This window comes from Pteronotus mesoamericanus, unplaced genomic scaffold (assembly GCF_021234165.1).
Source record: "Pteronotus mesoamericanus isolate MK-2021 breed Mesoamerican mustached bat unplaced genomic scaffold, CSHL_Meso_final scaffold_85, whole genome shotgun sequence".
Lineage (NCBI taxonomy): Eukaryota > Metazoa > Chordata > Mammalia > Chiroptera > Mormoopidae > Pteronotus > Pteronotus mesoamericanus.
In genome coordinates, this window is record NW_026555329.1 from 50,156,659 (window position 1) to 50,175,958 (window position 19,300).

The 19,300-nt window shown below is 33.8% G+C and overlaps 1 protein-coding gene across 1 annotated transcript in view; it reads right to left on the bottom strand.

The window, feature by feature from the left end:
- Positions 1 to 2,095: 2,095 nt before the first annotated feature.
- The window catches only part of PPP1R3A (protein phosphatase 1 regulatory subunit 3A), a 46,756-nt gene continuing 29,551 nt past the window's right edge, over positions 2,096 to 19,300 (bottom strand). The window contains exons 2-4 of the mRNA XM_054564176.1: positions 9,039 to 9,097; positions 8,819 to 8,943; positions 2,096 to 6,935 (exon numbers count right to left, since the gene is read on the bottom strand). Coding sequence (XP_054420151.1) covers positions 4,569 to 6,935; positions 8,819 to 8,943; positions 9,039 to 9,097 — 2,551 coding nt within the window. The 3' untranslated portion in view covers positions 2,096 to 4,568. The remainder of the gene's footprint in view (positions 6,936 to 8,818; positions 8,944 to 9,038; positions 9,098 to 19,300) is intronic.

Below are 19,300 nucleotides of genomic sequence, written 5' to 3' on the forward strand. Positions count from 1 at the left end.
ATAGATGTGTTGCAAATACTTTTCTATTATTTGTCCTTTAACTTCTTTTTACATTAATATTACTGTATAGTCTTAAATGTTTAATATAGTCATATTCTCAATATTTTACTTTATAGCCTCTTGGTTTGAAACCATTACTTCACATTAAGAAAAATATTATTTTGTATTTTCTCCTGAAACTCCTTATATTTTACATATTGATTTTTAACCCACCTCAATATTTTTTGTATAATGTGTGAAATAAGGTTCTATATTTTTTTTCAAGTAATAGTGGTCCATGCACCCTTTACGTTGAATAAGCTCTTTTTCCCCCATTGATTTGAAATATCAATTTAATCATATATTACATTTTTAGACATATATATACATTTGTGTTTAGAATGTTCATTTTGTTTCATTAATCTACCTGATTATTTCTGTGCAGGTGTCATTATTGCTGAGATTTTATAATGTATTTAATTTTTAAATATTTTATAATGGATTTTCACATTTAAATAAATAAATAAAATCTGCATTCAAAAAGAAAAAGAAAGAACTCTTACCTTTTGCAACATCATGGATGGAACTGGAGAATGTTATGCTAAATGAAATAAGCCAGTCGGTGAAAGACAAATACCATATGATCTCACCTATAAGTGGAATCTATTCAACAAAATAAACTAACAAGCAAAATAAACTACAGGCAAGGAAACATGGAGCAGACTGAAAGCGACCAGAAGGGATGGGGAAGGAGGACAATGGTGGAAAGAAGATGAAGGAACTAAACAAAGAACATGTATGAGTGATCCATGGACATGGACAATAGAGTGGGAATTGATGCTATGGGGGCGGAGTGGGGTGGGATTGGTGGAGGAGGACAAAAGGGAAAAATTGAGACAACTGTAATAGAATAAACATGATTAAAAATAAAATTAAAAAATAGAACATGTGTTTGAGCTGTATACAGAAAATGTGCAGAGCTGAATAGGGAGAAAGGAGTAAAGACAAATGAAAATGACCTCTGGAGGCACAGCATGAACAGTCATAGAGAAAGCAGGTGAGCATTTTCTAGGGACAAAGGTACTGGTTTGACTGACAGTGTACTTGAAGCAGAGAGCAGTAGAAATAAGGATTCATGGTGCAGACAGGATGATATGAAGTGCAAAGCAGATGGAGTAATTCCAATCAAGACCAGTAACTTAATTAGGCATTGAAATACATTGGAAAATCGGGTCTTGTATTCATTTCAGCTAAATAAAAATAATTTCTCTGTCATCCATTATTTGTTTGCCTATGCCCTCCTTTACTATATCATGAACATAACAAATTTGGACATATTAGGAAAATACTTGGGGAATTTCCATATAATATAGGGGTTTATATTTGAAAAGTGAAAGTAATACATGTGTATTTTACAAATATAAAAATGACACAAAATAAAAATGCTGAAATTTTTAAAGAGTTGTTTAATAAGGATTTAACACTCTACAATAATGACATTTCTCATAAAACATGATCAGTTAAAGCTAGGCTGAAAATCTAGTGGAAATTTTATTTGCTGTTTTAAAGAGGTTTTGATAAAGTTATAGAAACATATTGGATTAACGAGAATATCTATTTTTAAAAGATGAAACTTAATGTTGCCATAAATTATTATAAAGTATTTCTGAAAATAGAAAAAATAATCAAATCAATAAAAGGAGCTTTTTAGGCTGTTCTCTTCATATAGGTATACAACTGTAGTGATGCTGGAAGAACATGGCTTGTCATATTTCTTTTGTACCTTACTTCAAAATTAGAGTAGATTCTATTCTTCAGTTCTATAAGAACTAGCTAAGACAGGACTAATAGCCAAAAATGAGCCTTATTGCATAGTTCAACTTCTATATTCATTCAATGAAAACTGAAAGGTCAGAGATCCTCATAAGATAATATATGAAATGGCCCTAGAGATGATACAGCTCTCCTGCCTACATCTGTATTAGTCTTCCTGCTAGTTTTTGTTTTGATTTGTTTTCAGTTTTGATTTACTTACATGCAAAAAGTGAACCTAATAAAGAGGACAAGCATCGTAATATAAGACTAAAAGAAATTATTAAGAACATAACATCAATGGTATTTGGAAAAAATAAAGTATTTTATTTATTTCCCAAATTTGGTGCACATGTTTAACCAGCAGACTGATTTAAGATGAAAAATAAAACATAATCCTGTTTCACAAAATTGTAACAAAATATGTATGTATATGTATATCTATATGTATTCTATGAAATAATTTACTATCAAAATACTGCAGCTCAGCAGGGAAACACAACTGCATTAATCCAATGTTATTAAATGTTGAGGGATGAATGTTATTTCAATGATTCATTTCTTATTATGGTGAAAAACATATTTGTCTTATACAGATGTAAATTTTTAACATGATTTTACTATCTACACTTGCTAGACTTGCCAATTAATTTTTGTAATTCTGTTCCTAATAGAAGCCCAGCAAGACAAAAGGTCGTAGTTAGAATATCAGATATCATATTTTTTACCCACTATAAGAAGCAAATGTGCAGTGAATTTTAGCTTATTTGCATGACACACCCTCTTTTGGCTCTTACCTAAGGCTTTGAAGACACAGTGAATGCAGCTGTGCTTGCAGAGATCACCCTTGACATAATGATTCACAATCAAATCTTTCTTAACCAGGCTTTGCCAGGTCTTCCTGAGATCTACTTTTCTTGTTCAACATAGTGATGTGACTAAGTCATGTTTCAAAAATCTACCTCTTCACCCAGCAATGGTTTTATAAGTTTATGACTATTTCAAATGTTTCATAAGTAATATTTGAAAAGTCAATTAAGTCACATTTTTTCATTGCAGGCAGGGAAATATACAGTGAGTATTTAAATCCTTTGGTTGTCATATAACAAATATGTATGAGAATGTTTAGTAAGTTAATGTTACCAAGAATTAAATAAAAGAAATCAAAGAAGTTACATTCTTTTGTGAATAAAGGAATTATTACAGTCTATGCACCTGTGTTCATGAAGTACTGTAGTATTCTTTGCATTAAGGAGATATGGTATTTTGAATGAAAATCTTAAAGGTAGAAAGAAAAACCCAAGCTACTGAGAACTGAATAAATACTAACCTTAACATCACTATAATTTGTATCTGTCAACAAAGTCAGCAGAACAGCAATTTTAGAGAGAACACTCTAGGTATGACCTACAGTATTCCACTTGTATTTAATAAAAATGTGCTTTCTGAATCAAATATTTTTGCTAAGTTCTGTTTAAGGATATTTGTATTTGTTCAACTAAAAAGTTAAAAGTCCAGCATTTAATTTCAGTGGAACTTGAAATTATAGTAGTCATTCAGAAGACGTCTGACTTCGGATCAGTAAAATTGCTTGTATAAGAATGATTGCATTATCCCTATGTGACTAAATGACCAGTTCCATTATTTCACAGACTTAGCCTAGATAATAACAATATCCAAAATCATGCCTGCAATCGATATTCATTTCTTCTTCAGTAGATTTCCATATCTACTTATCTGCTTAGTTTAAAATTTGAGTTATTTTTCTAACAACCTGATAGTTATATAATAAATATTACTAATGATTAGTTGTTTGTTATCTAAATGCACCTTGAGGAATAATTCATTGTCTTATAGTGAGAAGAGATTAAAAATTTATGTGAGGACAATAAATATTACCAAGTAGAATAGTTCATTTGGAAGTATTTTTAAACTATTATTATTATTATTAATAAAAGTTAAAGCAATGTTTGTAGAACTTTAAAATTTTCACTCTGAGTAATAGTTGGAATTGTAATTATTCAACTATGTTACACAATCTCCCTTTATAAGAGAGAAAAACTACTTAAAGACAGCCCATCCACAAAATTTTGTAGAATTGAAAGATCGTCTGCCAATTGTTTCAGTCTTTGTCAGATTTGATTTATAAATGTCCTGACTTTTATAGTCAGGAAGTAAAGGAGGTGAAAGGTATGTGTGTGTACAAAGTATTATTCAATTCAAACAAGTGACATGTTTCTTCAATTTGAGTTTACATATTTTAACATATGTGTATTGTTCTTAAAATATTAAATTGAAGTTGAAAAATTTAATCTATCAAAATGTGCTGATAAACCATACAGTGGTAAAATGCAAATTCATGGTCAGTACTAAATGGTTTATTTATTTTTAAAAACCAAAGAGGAAAACATACTCTTAGGGAAAATAAAATGAAGCTTTACTGCGAAAGAAATGAATGCAAGAAGTGGCACTTTAAGTAGTGAAGAGACATGAAGCATTGCAACTCATAAGCTGCTAAGGAGCAACAGTTGTACCTAATTTCAACTTGATGTGCTTCAGGTCTCATATTCATATAGGTATTTAATGATCCAAGCATAATGGTCCTACAAAGAATAATTACTTATTGAAGGAGCAAATTTCATATGCATTCCTTTTAAAATCATACTTTAAGAGAAAAACCGCACTGGCTCTTTGAACAATGAATTGTCTTTTTCACCAATCCAAATGTTTGGGGCTAAATAGCTTATCTTTGAAGAAAAATAATAGTAATCCCAAGTTTACTTTTTTCTGACAGACTTTTTTTGTCTCCCCCCATCCCAAGATAGGCAGTACAACAAAAAAAGGTAGAATGCCAAGCTGATCATTAAGTCATACTGGTAAATAGTTACAAGAAATATCAGAAACAAAAGAAAATAAGATGTGTTTGAGTTGATGTATTTCAAAAGCAGAGATCCACTGCTTTGAGCTTGACATTCTGGGTCATGGAGATTAGCAGAAGCAGAGCTCTCAGATTCCTTGTCACTTGGAGAACACAGTGATTGTTCAGAATTTAACAATCCTTCGTTTTTATGTTTTGCCTCTTCTACATTTTCAATATCTTCGGTGAGTAAAGCCATTGGCCCTAAATATTTTTTCACATTGCATTTTCCTTGTTGGAAAATCGGACCTATACATTTTTCTCTTCTAACTGATGTCATTATTCCTGAACTTTTGGAAACTTCTTCAGGTATATCCCAAGGATGTGGGTATTTTTCAATACCTTGTACTGCACTTGATGGATTAAAATTATATTCTGATTTAGAAGGAATAGATTGGAGAGTCATGGTAGTAACTGTACTCTCTATAGCAACTGCCTGTTCATAAGATGACACTGGAGTTTTAGCACAGTGATTGGAAATATGAGAGCCATTCTCAGACAGCCTATTAGGGTCTGAATTTAAAGCAGAATTAATAATGGCACCTACATCAATTCCCTTTGATAATTCTTGGACCTGCCCATGATCTCTACTTTTTGGAAATGTTTTTTTGTCTGTTGGTAACATTCTCAAATACAAATTCAGTTTTGAGTCTGGTTTTTGATTGCCTCTAAAGACCTGCAAGGATTCTTCTACAGATGTTATATTTCCAATGCTACATTTCTTTGGAGGATTGTACATAGGTAGGGTTTCGTCACTCTCCATTTCATCTACATGTACATTATAAATATCTAAATGTGTTTTCTTTTCAAAATCATTGTCATAGATTATACTTATGTTATCTCCTTGACAAAAGGTATAATGTGAGTCATCCTTTCTCCCTTCATGTATGTCAAACACTGTTTCCTTTAACTCAATGGGCTTGTCATTTTGTGCAGTCCCTTGAGATAGCTTAGCATTTATTGCTTTTTCTCTAACAGACATGCTTTCTAGAGCACTTTCTGATGTTGTCTTAATTATATAAGCTGTACCTGCTTCTGCTTTCTCAGTAATATCATGATCAGTTAGAGAAGACAGTGCACAGCTCACAGTTTCTTGGCAGGTAAACAATTTTTCTGTAGGAGTAGCGTTCAAATTCTTTGTATTATCTCTTTTATCCCACATGTCTTCACAATCTGCTTGTTCTTTGATATGCTCTGTTGTATTTGCCTTACTCTCTCTTGCTTTTTCCTGACCTTCCAGAACATTCCATGGTTGTTTATGCTGTTTGTTCTTATTCTGATCTTCAGGACTAATCCCGTATGAATTTTCTTCTTCAGCTTGGAAAAGATGATCATTTCTCAAAATACCTCTATTTCCTGAACAAACTTGATCAGGCATCATTCCTAAAGTAGTGCCTTTACTAGTTGAGATGTCACACTCTGGGGTTGTTAACACAGCTTCTTCCTGACCTAGATTTCCTGTTGGTGACTGAGACAAATCTGTTCTGATTGTCTGGTCAGAAGCTGTGGTATCTTTACTCATCAGAACAGTTAGTTCCCTGCAACTAGCTCCAATCTTATCCACATTTATTTCAGAGTGGTTTGTCTTCTCTTGGTCATGTAATATTGATTGAAGACATTTGCTTTGTTTTTCATTAACACTTAAATGTTTCTCCTTCTCATTTGTACCATTCCCATAATCTTTCTTTGAAGATCCTTTTTCAATGGATTCTCCCAAATGAAAATCTGAATATAAATCTCTTCTTAAACATTCCCAATCTTTTATTTTAATTTTTATAGCTTCTCCTTCATGTTTTTTATTAAGGTTGTTTGCCATTAGTTGATCTGAGGAGGGACAAGATATTTGTACTCTTCCTCTTCTTTTATCTGGATTAGCGTTATCATCCAATGCTTCTTTGATACTGATATGTGATTTCACTAATTTATCACTGCCAATATTTCTCAACGATGGCTTGATTTTTCTCATATCTGAAGTAATTTCCTCTGAAGGTTGATGGCTACACTCATTTCCTGAGAAAAAAATTTCATCATGGTAAAAATCTCTCTTTAAGGAGGTTTCTGGCGATGAACATGATGACAAAGTCCTTTTAAGCAAGTCAGTGTGTACTTCATCATAAATATACTTCTTCTCTAACCCTTCAGCTTTATTTGGAAAATTGACTGTACTTTTTGAAAATGTATTATTTTCATCTTTAGAAGCAGAACTTCTGATTAAGCATTCATTTACCTTAAGAAATAAAAAATAAATAAATAAATAATGACCAAAATGATTTTAAATATACAAAATGAATTAGATAGGTTTAACTAACTTGTCTACTAATTATTTGGTAGAATTCCTTGACTCATTTCATTTGTGGATTTAGTACAAATTCTGGAAGCTAGCTGTTTTGGGGGGATCCTTATAAGCTATGAATTAGGAATGAGATTAATAAGAAAAGCAGTCAAAATTAATCATTCTCCTTCCCAGCTTACAAATAACACATTATATTATTCAACTATTCTTGCTTGTCATTGCACTTTCTCATCACTTAGAATATACACATTGATTGCACCCTGCTAATCAATTACAGAGTAGCTTTCTGGGTGCCCCTTGCTGCATTCACACTTGCTCTAGGTGCCCCTATTACAGTTTCTTTTATTAATATGTTTTCTGCAAAGCCTCTGCAAACTATTAATAGCAAAACGTCACTCAAAGAAAAGTGAGGGAGTTAATGTCTCTGCAAATTCTGTTTTAATGACCCTCTGCCAACGGGTACTCAAATGTATTTGAGCTCTTCAGTGATGCCAACTGTCAGGATTTAACAGTGAGATGCCTGTGTCTTTTTTTTTTCTCCTCATAACTGACATTTGCATGATCTCAATAATTATATGCAAATCTTACGTTTTCCCCTTCTTCTCACATAAGGCTCATGTTACTTGTCAACTGCACAGCTGTCTTGTAAGCCTATGCCTGTGGGTTCTACAGATTTGATTGTATTTCCATCTATTATAGCACTTCATTGTTTTATTCATTAATGTCAGCATGGAGCAAATTAGCTTCTAAATTACAGCTCCCTATTCATTTATTGGACATACAATCTCAGTAACTTCTAAACAAACTTTTATATTTGAGCCTGCTCATTGTAATGAGGTATGTTGGTAAAGTATGTAATTTTTCAGGTCCCTTTCACTATATTCCGTGTTTGGGAAAAATGGCAATGTTAACTTTCTACTGGTAAGAATTCTCACAATGGGTGACAATTTTGTGGTTTCTTAAAGTTAGAACAAAGTAAATTGCCTACTTTAGTGATGCAGCTCCCTTATCACTATTAAAAAGGGAGAATATGTGGAAAGAAGATGAGCTCTATTTCTTTTCTTTTTCAGGCCTGGCACTTGAAGAGGCAAATGCCATTTTATTCTCAGATAATTGTGAATCTATGTATTCTAACAACAAGAGCTCTAACCAAATACACACTAAGGAATAAATTATGTGATTCATTTACTCTTATTTCTTCCTTTATACTAAAAAAGATATGTAAACCTCCCCTTCTAAGTTCTAAATAGATTGAATGTTCACCAAGTTTGAAATTTGTAATAAATTTAATACTACATTGTACAGTACTGTGGTTGATCCCTGCTTTTAAAATATGGCACAAGATGTCTTCTTATTTTGTAATTTAATACTTTCTAGTGATATAGAATGTTGAGATTCTCACAAAGATGAAAGTTAAAAAAAATGACAGTAAATGCAATACTTGTAGTGCTGGACAGAGCGCTAACAATCATCTAGTCCTGCCATCTAATGTTGATAAGTTTACATTAAGTGTACACTTGCCGCAAAGTTTAGAAATGCATATCAGAATAGTGCTATCTCTTCTGTAACTCCTATAAACTATTACTCAGAGCTGTTCATAAAGAGGTGAAGAATGAATGTTATTAATTTATCACTGTAGAGAGCAGAAGCAGAATACTGAAATCAAAGTGCCTTGTTGATCAAGCTAAGACAGAATAGGCTGTGCTTTCACATTTGCAAATTACATTAGTTGAAGCTATTGAAAGTCCAGCATTGCATCATCTTTGAAGCATAAATGTATTCATCTTCTCTAATACTGTGGCAAACAGAACACTTACCATCAGCTTTAATTCTTTTTCATTATGCTCATCATGCTCCCTGTTTACATCTTTTACATTTTGATTACCAGTTTCCAAGTCTTCCTTCTCCTCATGAGAACAAACAATTATTGGGATATAGGTATCTGAAAAGTTAATATAATTGTACCTATGTAAGATTGTTATAATTGTAGACTTTAACAAAAACAACAGATTTTGTTTAAAAATTATGTAAGATTACCTGTAACCTTTGAATTCTCAAAGTTATTCTCATATGATGTTACTGATGATTCTTCTTTACTGTTAAATTTAAAACAAAATGTTATACATTTTTCTGGGATTATATCTTCTAAGTACTTTTATACATGGGGAATTTCAAATCAAATATATATAATATGAACTTCCTTATTTTCTTGCATCATTTTGTATATTTTTAAATAAAATTGATTTCTTAAAATGATGCAGAGGTATACATTAGTTGTAAAAGAATTTAGAAATAATTGACACAATGTCATATTTCTAAAGATTATGTTTCTCATATTAGAACTTATGAAACCAAATAAAAATATATATAAATCTAGATTTCATCATTCATGAATTTGATATTTGCAAGTGAGAACATTTTTCTCTTAGTTTGATAAAATTTTATGAACTGACAATTCATTTGTGGTCATGAAAACTGTTTTCTAACATCTCAATTATTAATTTTTTTGTGTTCCATCATAATCAAAATTCAATTGGACTGATATAACATTAGCTCTATCTCTCCAGAAAAGAAGGGAAAAAACAATTTACTAAAAAGTGAAAGGAAGCTAAATTTATACTCAATTAAAAGACTTCATATGTATATTGCCACAGGCCAATTTTAAAACCAAGATACCAGATTGCTCATAGGAATGCATATATTTTCAAGTTATACTTCTTTTTCTATTGTATTTTGCATACTGATTGAAAAAGATAAATACCTTTTACTTTCAAATATAATCTCTTTGTAGGTGTATTTGTTGAATCATTATATTTAGATTTGCCCATGACACTCAGCCAAAAAAAAAGAAAAGTTAGAGAAGCCCACTTTGTGTATAGATACATTGCAAGTCAATCTATCAGATTTTCTTGTTCTGTTTCAGCTGAATCTGCAATAGAAGAAATCTAGAGAGTTGGCCATAGCTGATAAATTTGTGTAACAGAGTTTATTTTTTTAATGGACAATGTGATCCAAATCCCAGGAAGCCTGATCTTTTTTCATCAAATTATGAGAAAATTGTAAATTCTTTCATACAAACTATCTAAGAAGATAATTTGATATTGATTGTATTTATGATGCTTAATTTTAAGTTAACCCAAAATATTTAATACCTTTCTGGGCCTATCAATGAAAATAATGTTTTTACATAAATATAATTTCATTAGAAAAACTATAGCACTTACATAAATGATACTGACAATCTATAAATTATATTGTTTAATGAGACCAATAACTATGTAAAGATCAATTTTTTGTGTGAAATACAATTGCAAGCTGTTATATTTTTCTTTCTCCATGTATATAATATCTGTGGGCTTAAAAATATATAAACCGTTAAACATTACTGAATTGTTCCTGCTTCTTCTTCATTCTTGTCACAATGCAGAAAAATCCCCATAACAATGTGGAGGGAAACTAGCCATTTAAAGCCTTTTGTTTTAGCCTAAACAAAATGCTATTAATTTTTTTTTAATTCAATTCTCTAAAATACCTGAATTTAAAAAAGATTATGTCAAAAGAAAAGAAACCTACTTTTAACTCATTTGAGGGACAAATAATTAGTTACCAAACTGGATATCATTATATTCATGTCTTATAAAAATATGTAAATACAGAAATGTAGGGGGAAACATTAGATTCAGTGATAAATACAAAAAGGAGAAGCTGAAATAGATGAAGCTTAAAAATTAATGGAAGATATGCAGCAAGACTCAAGAGAATAAAATTGTATCAAAACCTAGAAAAACTGAGAAATATACCATGTTCATAGACAGAAAGAAGGTATTATGCAAACATTCTGTCCCAAATTAATCTACAAGATTTTAATCAAAATTCCAATTCAGTTTTTGACAATATTTGAAAATATGATTCTAAAAAGTATAAAAAGCTAAAGATATCTGGAATATTTCTTAGAAATAGCAGGAAAGAGGAATATGCTATACTTTAAGAGTTCTTATGAAGATTTAATTAAGACAGTTACTTTGGCATAGAGACAGACAAGAATTGAGAAACTTAGTAACACATCTAGAAATACTGAACTTTGGTATATGACAAATATAGCATGACAGACAGCAGGAGTATAAGCAACTTCTCAGTAAATGGAGATACCAAAAAATAGCAACTCTTATTAGAAAAGATGAAATTAACAAAATGTTATTCAAAAATCAACTCCTGAGTGATTATGACCTTAACTGTAAAAAAAAACCCAAAAAACAAAAATACTTGAAATTGTTAGTAGAACATATATAAATATCTTTTGGTATCACAGTAGGAAATGTTTGCTTAAATAAGAAAAAACAGGGACTGTAAAAAAACACAGTCAGTGGAACTTTATCAAAATGTAAAACTTATTAAAGACATCTTTATAATGGAAAAATGTAAATTAAATTATTTTGTATTTTCTTTTAAAACTCCTTAATTTTTACATCCTGATTTTTAACTCACCTGAATGTTTTCTGTGTAATGTGTGAAATAGGGCCCCATATTGTTATATTTCAAGTAATAGTGGTCCATGCACCTTATTTGTTGAATAAGCTTTATTTTCCCCATTGATTTGAAATATCAATTTAATCATATATTACATTGTTAGAGATATGTGTTTGTTTCTAGAATGCTCATTTTATTTCATTGATCTACTTGATTGTTTCTGTGCTGGTGTCATATTGTTTTAATTGCTAAGACTTTATAGTGGATTTAAATTTTTAAATATTTTACAATGGATTTTGACATTTAAAAAATAAATAAAAGAAAAAATATAAATTACAAACTGGAAGAACATGCTTGCATTACACAAAATCAGCACAAATATGTATTAAAATATATAAAGAATTCTAAGGAACCAATAAAAAAGCACAAAGATTTCAATAGACTCAGGGGAGAGGGTAAGACATTTCACAGAAGACAAAATACACTTAGCTAGTAAGTACATAAAGGAAAGGTCAACATTTTTTTTAGTTTTGTTTTAAAAACACAGAAATACAAATCAAGACCATATTGATCATTTATACCACTTACCAGTAATTGATAAAAATTAGCTATCAACTGCATAAACTTGAACCAAACCAAATGCCCATCAAATAATTAGACACAAAAACCATCCCATATCACAAAAAAAAAAAGTATTATATAAACTACAGGGACCTACAACAATATGAATAAATTTTACCAAAATAATATTAAATGAACCATTCCAAAACATTACAACAGAAAATGTTCTTTTTTATTAAACTAAAAATAATTAAAATAATTTAAATACGTATGCCAAGGAGCACATAGACTATAATAAAAGGTTACATAAACAAGAAAGCTTGATTTTTAAGATATGGTTTTCATTGAGTGGGACAAGTTAGGGGATAGAAATTAGGAAAGGCAATGGTTAGAGTTGATTACTGTTTTGAGTGGTAATTTTGTTGGTGCTTATTACATTATTTTTAATATCTGATAAATTAAATTCTAGTTTCAGATAATTAAAACAAATGGGTTTCTCTGTAGCCAAGATTGGAAGATATTTATAAATAAAATCCCACTTTGAAATTCAAAATATCTATCATGTAACCAATTACATATGAAGGATATAATTAAAACAATTTTAGAAAACTTGATGCAAAAGATAAATTTGATGTTTGGTGATGATAAGGCCCAGAGCTATATATAATTGTGATATAAATGAAATGTACTATTAAATGTTTCTAATCTCTCTTTTATGTTTCCTGAGTCCTTTCTGAATTTCTTACTTATCTGTATTCCCACGGGCTAACACAGGGCCTGACACATGATTGTGGCATAACAAATGTTCTTGAGTAAATGTACAACATCCTTTCTACACTTCCCGTCTCTCTACCTCTTGTCACATTATCATAATATTGTTCTGCTACTCCTTCCTCATTAAAATTCAATTTCAGAAAAGGTTCTAGCCAATAAATTAAATTAAGCATCTTTTGTACATCTTATAAAGTTTCAAGTATTATTCCTCTCAAAGTTGAGGATAATACTTTTAATTATGGGTTCAAATAATTAAACAATTTTAAAGATCTAATATAAATTTTGAAATTAAAAAAAGCCAAAACAATATATACTCTATGGAGGAACAGTTCATTTCCAGTGAACCTTAAATCATATAATGTGGTACTATTTAGTCATAAGAACGGTAATTTATTCTTCTAACAGATATTTTGAATACCTACAATGTGCCATAAATCACACATGAATAATCTATAGGCAACTGTTTAATAAATAATGTCATTTGATAGATATTCTCTTGATAGGAAGAGAGGACAGAAATGCAAAGAGCACTCTTTTGGCGGAAATCATAGACTTTTTCACAGAGACCAACATTCTAAGTTAAATTTAAAGAAAAGTAGAAGTTCCCCAAATAGAATAAAATGCTAAGATAATTCCAGTCAAAGGGAATAGCAAATGGACAAAGATTTAAGGGTAAGAAAACCCCAAAGAAAGATACACACCTGGAATCAATGAAATGTTCAATGTTTAGACTGTATTTTGGAGAAAAAATTCAAATGAACAGAACTAGGGTTTGATTCAGCCAGGTTTAAAGGTCTTAGCATGCCACAGAAGGTGAGGCTGAATTTTCATGTACTTCTTAATCAGCATGGGGACGTGGAGGTAGGGGAGGGGGAGTTAAGTAAGAGAGAGACATGGTCATATTTACATTTTGAGACCAAACTCTGGAGATATATGTAGAGACCCTGGATGGAATGAACCACAATATAGCATTTATAAGATTATAAGGTTCCTGCAATATTTCAGGCACAAAATGATGAGGACTAAGGGTGACAGCAACGAAGAAAGAGAAGACAAATAAAATTTGAGTTACACCTTTTGATGTAGCATCAATATGAATTGTTAATCAATTCCATATAAATAGATTTTTAAAAAGCCTCTCTGTGCCTGAACCTGATTGCATTCATGAGCTTCAGAAATCTAGTATTTTTCCCTTCTAAGGTCTTAGCAAGGAAGAGTTCATTCAGGTGGTTACCTGGGGCTCCAGCACGATACGTCAGTAGGGTCTTAAATTAATCTGAAGTTTGTTTTCTGATGTCTTATGGGCTGCGTGATTTGCTTCTCAGGTGCCCATGGAAAGTACCTTCCTCCCTAATATCTGGTATATATTCCTGAACAGTAGGCCAGCAAGTTGAGCTTAGGTTCCTGACTTTTATTCTAGCCCTTCACTGGAGAAAAATAAAATCCCTTTTCAGACATATTCTGTTCATCTGGGTCCATACCATTTTAAGTAGTTCTTAACCAACCTGGAAGTGGTAACCAATCTGCTTTGCTACATTTAGGCATTCTACTGAGGGGAATTAGAAAACTAGAAATTAAACATCTTAGTCATTCAGAAGCCCTGCTGCCTTGGCCTTCTTTCTCCCATGAATACTAGAGCTTTTAAATATAGCAATAGTTCCCCAAGTTGCCTTCATATCAGAAACACCATGTCCTATATTTGTAAATTCTAACCTAATAGACCTTCACATAAAGGCGGGGAGAGGGAATGGAGAATGATGGTACTGGGAATCTCCTAAGATGGTTTAGATGTGGGGCAAGATTTGCAAACTCCTGATGTACACAATAATGTATCTCAGAACACTAAGCGCATTGGACCTAGATGTTTAGATTTCCCCTTCCATAGGCAACTGAGAGGTCATTCCTCATCTTTACTTGGATATCTGGGCTCCAAACCTAGTTCTACATTGCATTAGTTTTAAGTGAGTATAGCATGTTTTGTTACTATCTAGAAAATGTGTATGATTAGAGAAAAATAAAGGATAAAGCAGAGGATTCTAGTTTGAGAATTTAAAGATGAAACTCAGAGTATCTGAGAGGGGAATTTAGGAGGGTAAACAAAGGTGAGGGAAAGAGGGTGACTTTTATTAAAGGAAAGGCATTAGATTTAGAAAGTCTTGGGGTTATGGGGTTTTGATCAAGTGAGGAATTAAAATTAGTGCTTGTTGAATGAAAAACGCCCAGCTTTTCTTTTTTCCTTTTATCTCTCACAATATCACTGCACAAAGGCAGGCACCATCTTTACAATTTGAAGAAGAAAATTCCTCACTTGAAAGAAATGGGACATGGAAAATTAGAAAGATGGCAGAGGAATGAATGGGAGTCACACTGACCTCCTCCCAAGACCAAACTGGAATTGGGACTAAATAGTGGAGAAATCACCTGGAAAACAATGAAATGATAGAGGGAGAGAAGCGTTGGAGCCACGGACAGACAGTGGATTCAACTCTTATACATCCCAAAGGGTGAGAAGTGTGGTGGAGGCTCGAGGTGGGGGATGGGTGCCCACAGGCACCAGCACCAGAGGGACATTGAAATGGCCAGTTAGCTCTCCCTGAGAAGAATAGGGTCTGAACATAAACAGGGACCCCTAGACTACAAAAACTGAAACCAGGAAAACACAGACAGTGCAACCATGAAAAGTATAGGGGAGCTCTCTGCCAGAGTCAGGCGGCTGGAGATGCAAAGAGACATTTAAAAGGCCAACACAAAAATTTGCAGGGGGAGCCGCCCTCCTTGATCTCTGGGTTGAGGCAGCAGCAGAGTGGGCTGGTGCCTGGGAAAAGATTGGTGAGGAAAACTTTGTGAAGAGAACTGAGAAGGTGGCCGGCAGAGCCCCGGTGATAACTCACCTCCCACTCTGCAGCTACGATCTCACTCAGGCATAAGGGAATCAATTAACCTGCCTTTTGTGCACTCCGCACACAGCTTGTGTGTGTGTGAGCTGGGGGGTTAAGTGGAGACAAGCTGGAAGAAATAGAGGATCCCTGGCCAAAGGGGTCACACAGCTGCATAGACAGCCTTGAGGAAAGACTGGAGATGGAGGCATTGGAGAAAGAAGGGGAGGAGGAACCGGGGAGTCCCGGAGTCTGGACTCCCTCTCCATTCCGTAGTTTCCATTTTGCACAGGTAAGGCTTACCCTCAAAGAGGCAAAAGTGGGAGCATCGGAGCCAGACAGCCTGCGAATATAACGCGGTTCGCAGAAATAGTAGATCCCTGGCTGAAGGGGTCACAGAACTTCCCAGAGACACCTGAGGAGAGACTGGAAACGGAGGCGTTAGGGAAAGAACTGGAGGAGGAACCAGAGAATCCCAACACCTTTTTCCTTTCTGTAGTTTCCACTGAGCATGGGCAGGCCACGTCCCTAAAGAGCCAAAAGCTGAAAATCACACCATAGAGAGCCCAAAACCGCCCAGTGCAGGCTTTAACACACATGCCGAGTGACCAACCAGGTTGGCCAAAGCATGCGTGGACCCGCGACTGAGAGGGCTGGCGAGAGCTCCCGCATGTTGGTGCCCACGGGGCCTGCGAGGGAGTGCACAGACTGGCAAGGGCAGGCGTAAACCAGCACGCGTGGGCCCACAAGTGCAGAGAGGTCTGCAGAAATAGTGGATCCCTGGATGAAGGGGTCACAGAGCTGCCCAAAGCAGGAGATAGACACAGACAATAGACTCCTGGAAAGCTCAAACAAATGACCCAAGGTCATATAGGGTCAACAACCGATATCATCAGAGGCAGGCCCAGAAAGAAAAGATAATAATAAATACATAAATAAATAAAAAGACCTGCCCACTACCATAGACGTTTAATCCACAAAGTCAGGAAATCTAGATGGATCAATTGAAGCAGAAACATAAATAAATAAATAAATAAATAAATAAATAAATAACTTAACTGACTCTCACAAAAATGAGAAAAGAAGTTCCCCCCAAATGAGTGGAAAAGGGGACTCCCCATAGAGAGAGCTAAAGGAAATAGAGGCAAGGGAATTAAAAGATATTGAATTCAAAACAATGGTTCTAAGGAAGCTCAATGAGCTCAGCCAGCTCAAAGACAACTATGAGAAACTGCAGAGAAACTATCAGGATCTTACAGCAAACTATAGCAACCTGGAAAAGGACATAGAAACTATCAAGAAGACACAAGACAATATGAAGAATACCATTTCTGAACTGAAGAACACAGTGTAAGGAATCAAAAGGAGGTTGGTAGAAGGTGAGGATCGAATCAGTGAGATGGAGGATAAGGTAGAAAAAAGCTCCCAGAAAGAACAAGAAATGGAAAAAAGACTCAAAAACAATAAGGAGGCATTTAGAGAAATGCAGGAAAACCTGAAATGCAATAATATCTACATAACAGGGACACCAGAAGGAGAAGAAGAGGAACAAAGGACAAAGAACTTCTTAAAAAAAGTAATGATGGAAAATTTCCCCATGGATCCAGAAGGCCCAGAGGGACCCACTCAACAGGGACCCAAGGAGGTCCACTCCAAGACACATCATCATTAAAACGGCAACTATCAAAGACAAAGAAAATCCTCATGACAGCAAGGGAGAAGGAGAAAGTAACATACACGGGATCCCTAATATGGCTAGGAGATGACTTCTCAACAGAAACACTGCAAGCCAGAAGGGAATGGCAAGAAATATTCCAAGTAATGAAAAGCAAGGGCCTACAGTCAAGTCTGCTCTACCCAGCAAGGCTCTCAATTAAAATAGAAGGGGAAATAAGAAGTTTCCCAGACAAAAGAAGGCTAAAAGCATACATCTCTACCAAACCAGCACTCCAAGATATGCTAAGGGGACTGGTTTAAGCAGATGAAGGAAAATAGTGAGAAAGAGAAAAGCACAGGTACAAAGAGAAAAAGTGAATAGGTTCTTATCAAGAATAACTCTCTATGTAAATGGACTAAATGCCCCAATCAAGAGACACAGGATAGCTGAAAAGATAATAAAACATGACCCACATATATGCTGCCTACAAGAGACCCACCTCAGAGCAAAAGGCCTACACAGATTGAAAGTAAAGGGATGGAAAAAAATATTCCAAGGAAATGGACAAGAGAAAAAAAGCAGGGGTTGCAATACGTATAGCAGACAAAATAGATTTCAAAACAAAGGCCTTAAAAAGAGACCCAGAGGAGCACTTCAAAATACTTAAATGAAGAATCTATCAAGAAGACATCAACATTGTAAACTTATAGGCTCCCAATATAGGAGCACCCAATTATATAAAGAAAAATCTTGGATGACTTGAAAAAAGATATAGACAGCAACACACTGATAGTAGGGGATTTCAACACCCCACTGTCTAAAATGGACAGATCTTCCAAACAAATCATTGATAAGGATATTGTGGAGCTGACTGACAGATTGAATCTAATAGACTTAAGTGACATATATAGAACCTTACATCCCAAAGAAGCGAAATACACATTCTTTTCAAAGGCTCATGGAAGTTTTACAAAGACAGACCACATGAAAAGACACAAAGGAAGCCTCAGCAAATTGAGGAAAATTGAAGTAATACTAAACCTTGTCTCGGACCACAAGGCCTTGAAACTGGAAATCAATCTCAAAGAGAAACTTCCAAGAGTTGGAAACTCATGGAGACTGAAAAGTAGACTATTAAACAATGAATGGGTCAATAATGAGATAAGAAAAGAACTCAAAAATTTCTGGAAACAAATGAAAATGAACAGACAACAGTCCAAAACCTATGGGACACAGCAAAGGCAGTCCTGAGAGGGAATTTCATAGCAATACAGGCTTACCTAAAAAAGATAGAAATATTTGAAATAAAATACCTAACACTACAACTTCAAGAACTGGAGAAACAACAACAAATAAATCCCAGAGCAAGTAGAAGGAAGGAAATAGTCAAGATTAGAGCAGAACTGAATGACATTGAGACAAAAAGAACAATTCAAGAAATCAGCCAATCCAGAAGCTGGTTCTTTGAAAAGATAGATAAAATTGACAAGCCTTTAAGCAGACTCATCAAGTAAAAAGAGAGAGGACCCAAATTAATAATATCAGAAATGAAAGGAGAAATAACAACTGATACCACAGAAATACAAAGGATTGTCAGAAACTACTATGAACAATTATATGCCAAGAAATTTGAAAACCTTGATGAAATGGACAAATTTCTACAAAAGTGTAATCTTGCAACACTGAAGGAGGAAGAAACAGAAACCATGAACAGACTAATAACAGCTTGGGAAATTGAAGCAGTAATCAAGAAACTCCCGGCACACAAAAGCCCAGGGCTGGACGGATTCACAGGAGAATTTTACAAAACATTTAAGGAAGAGCTAACCCCTGTCCTTCTCAGACTATTCCAAAAAATCCAAGAAGAGGGAAAACTCCCAGACTCTTTTTATGAGGCCAGCATCACACTAATCCCAAAACCAGATAAAGACCCTACAAAGAAAGAAAACTACAGACCAATATCA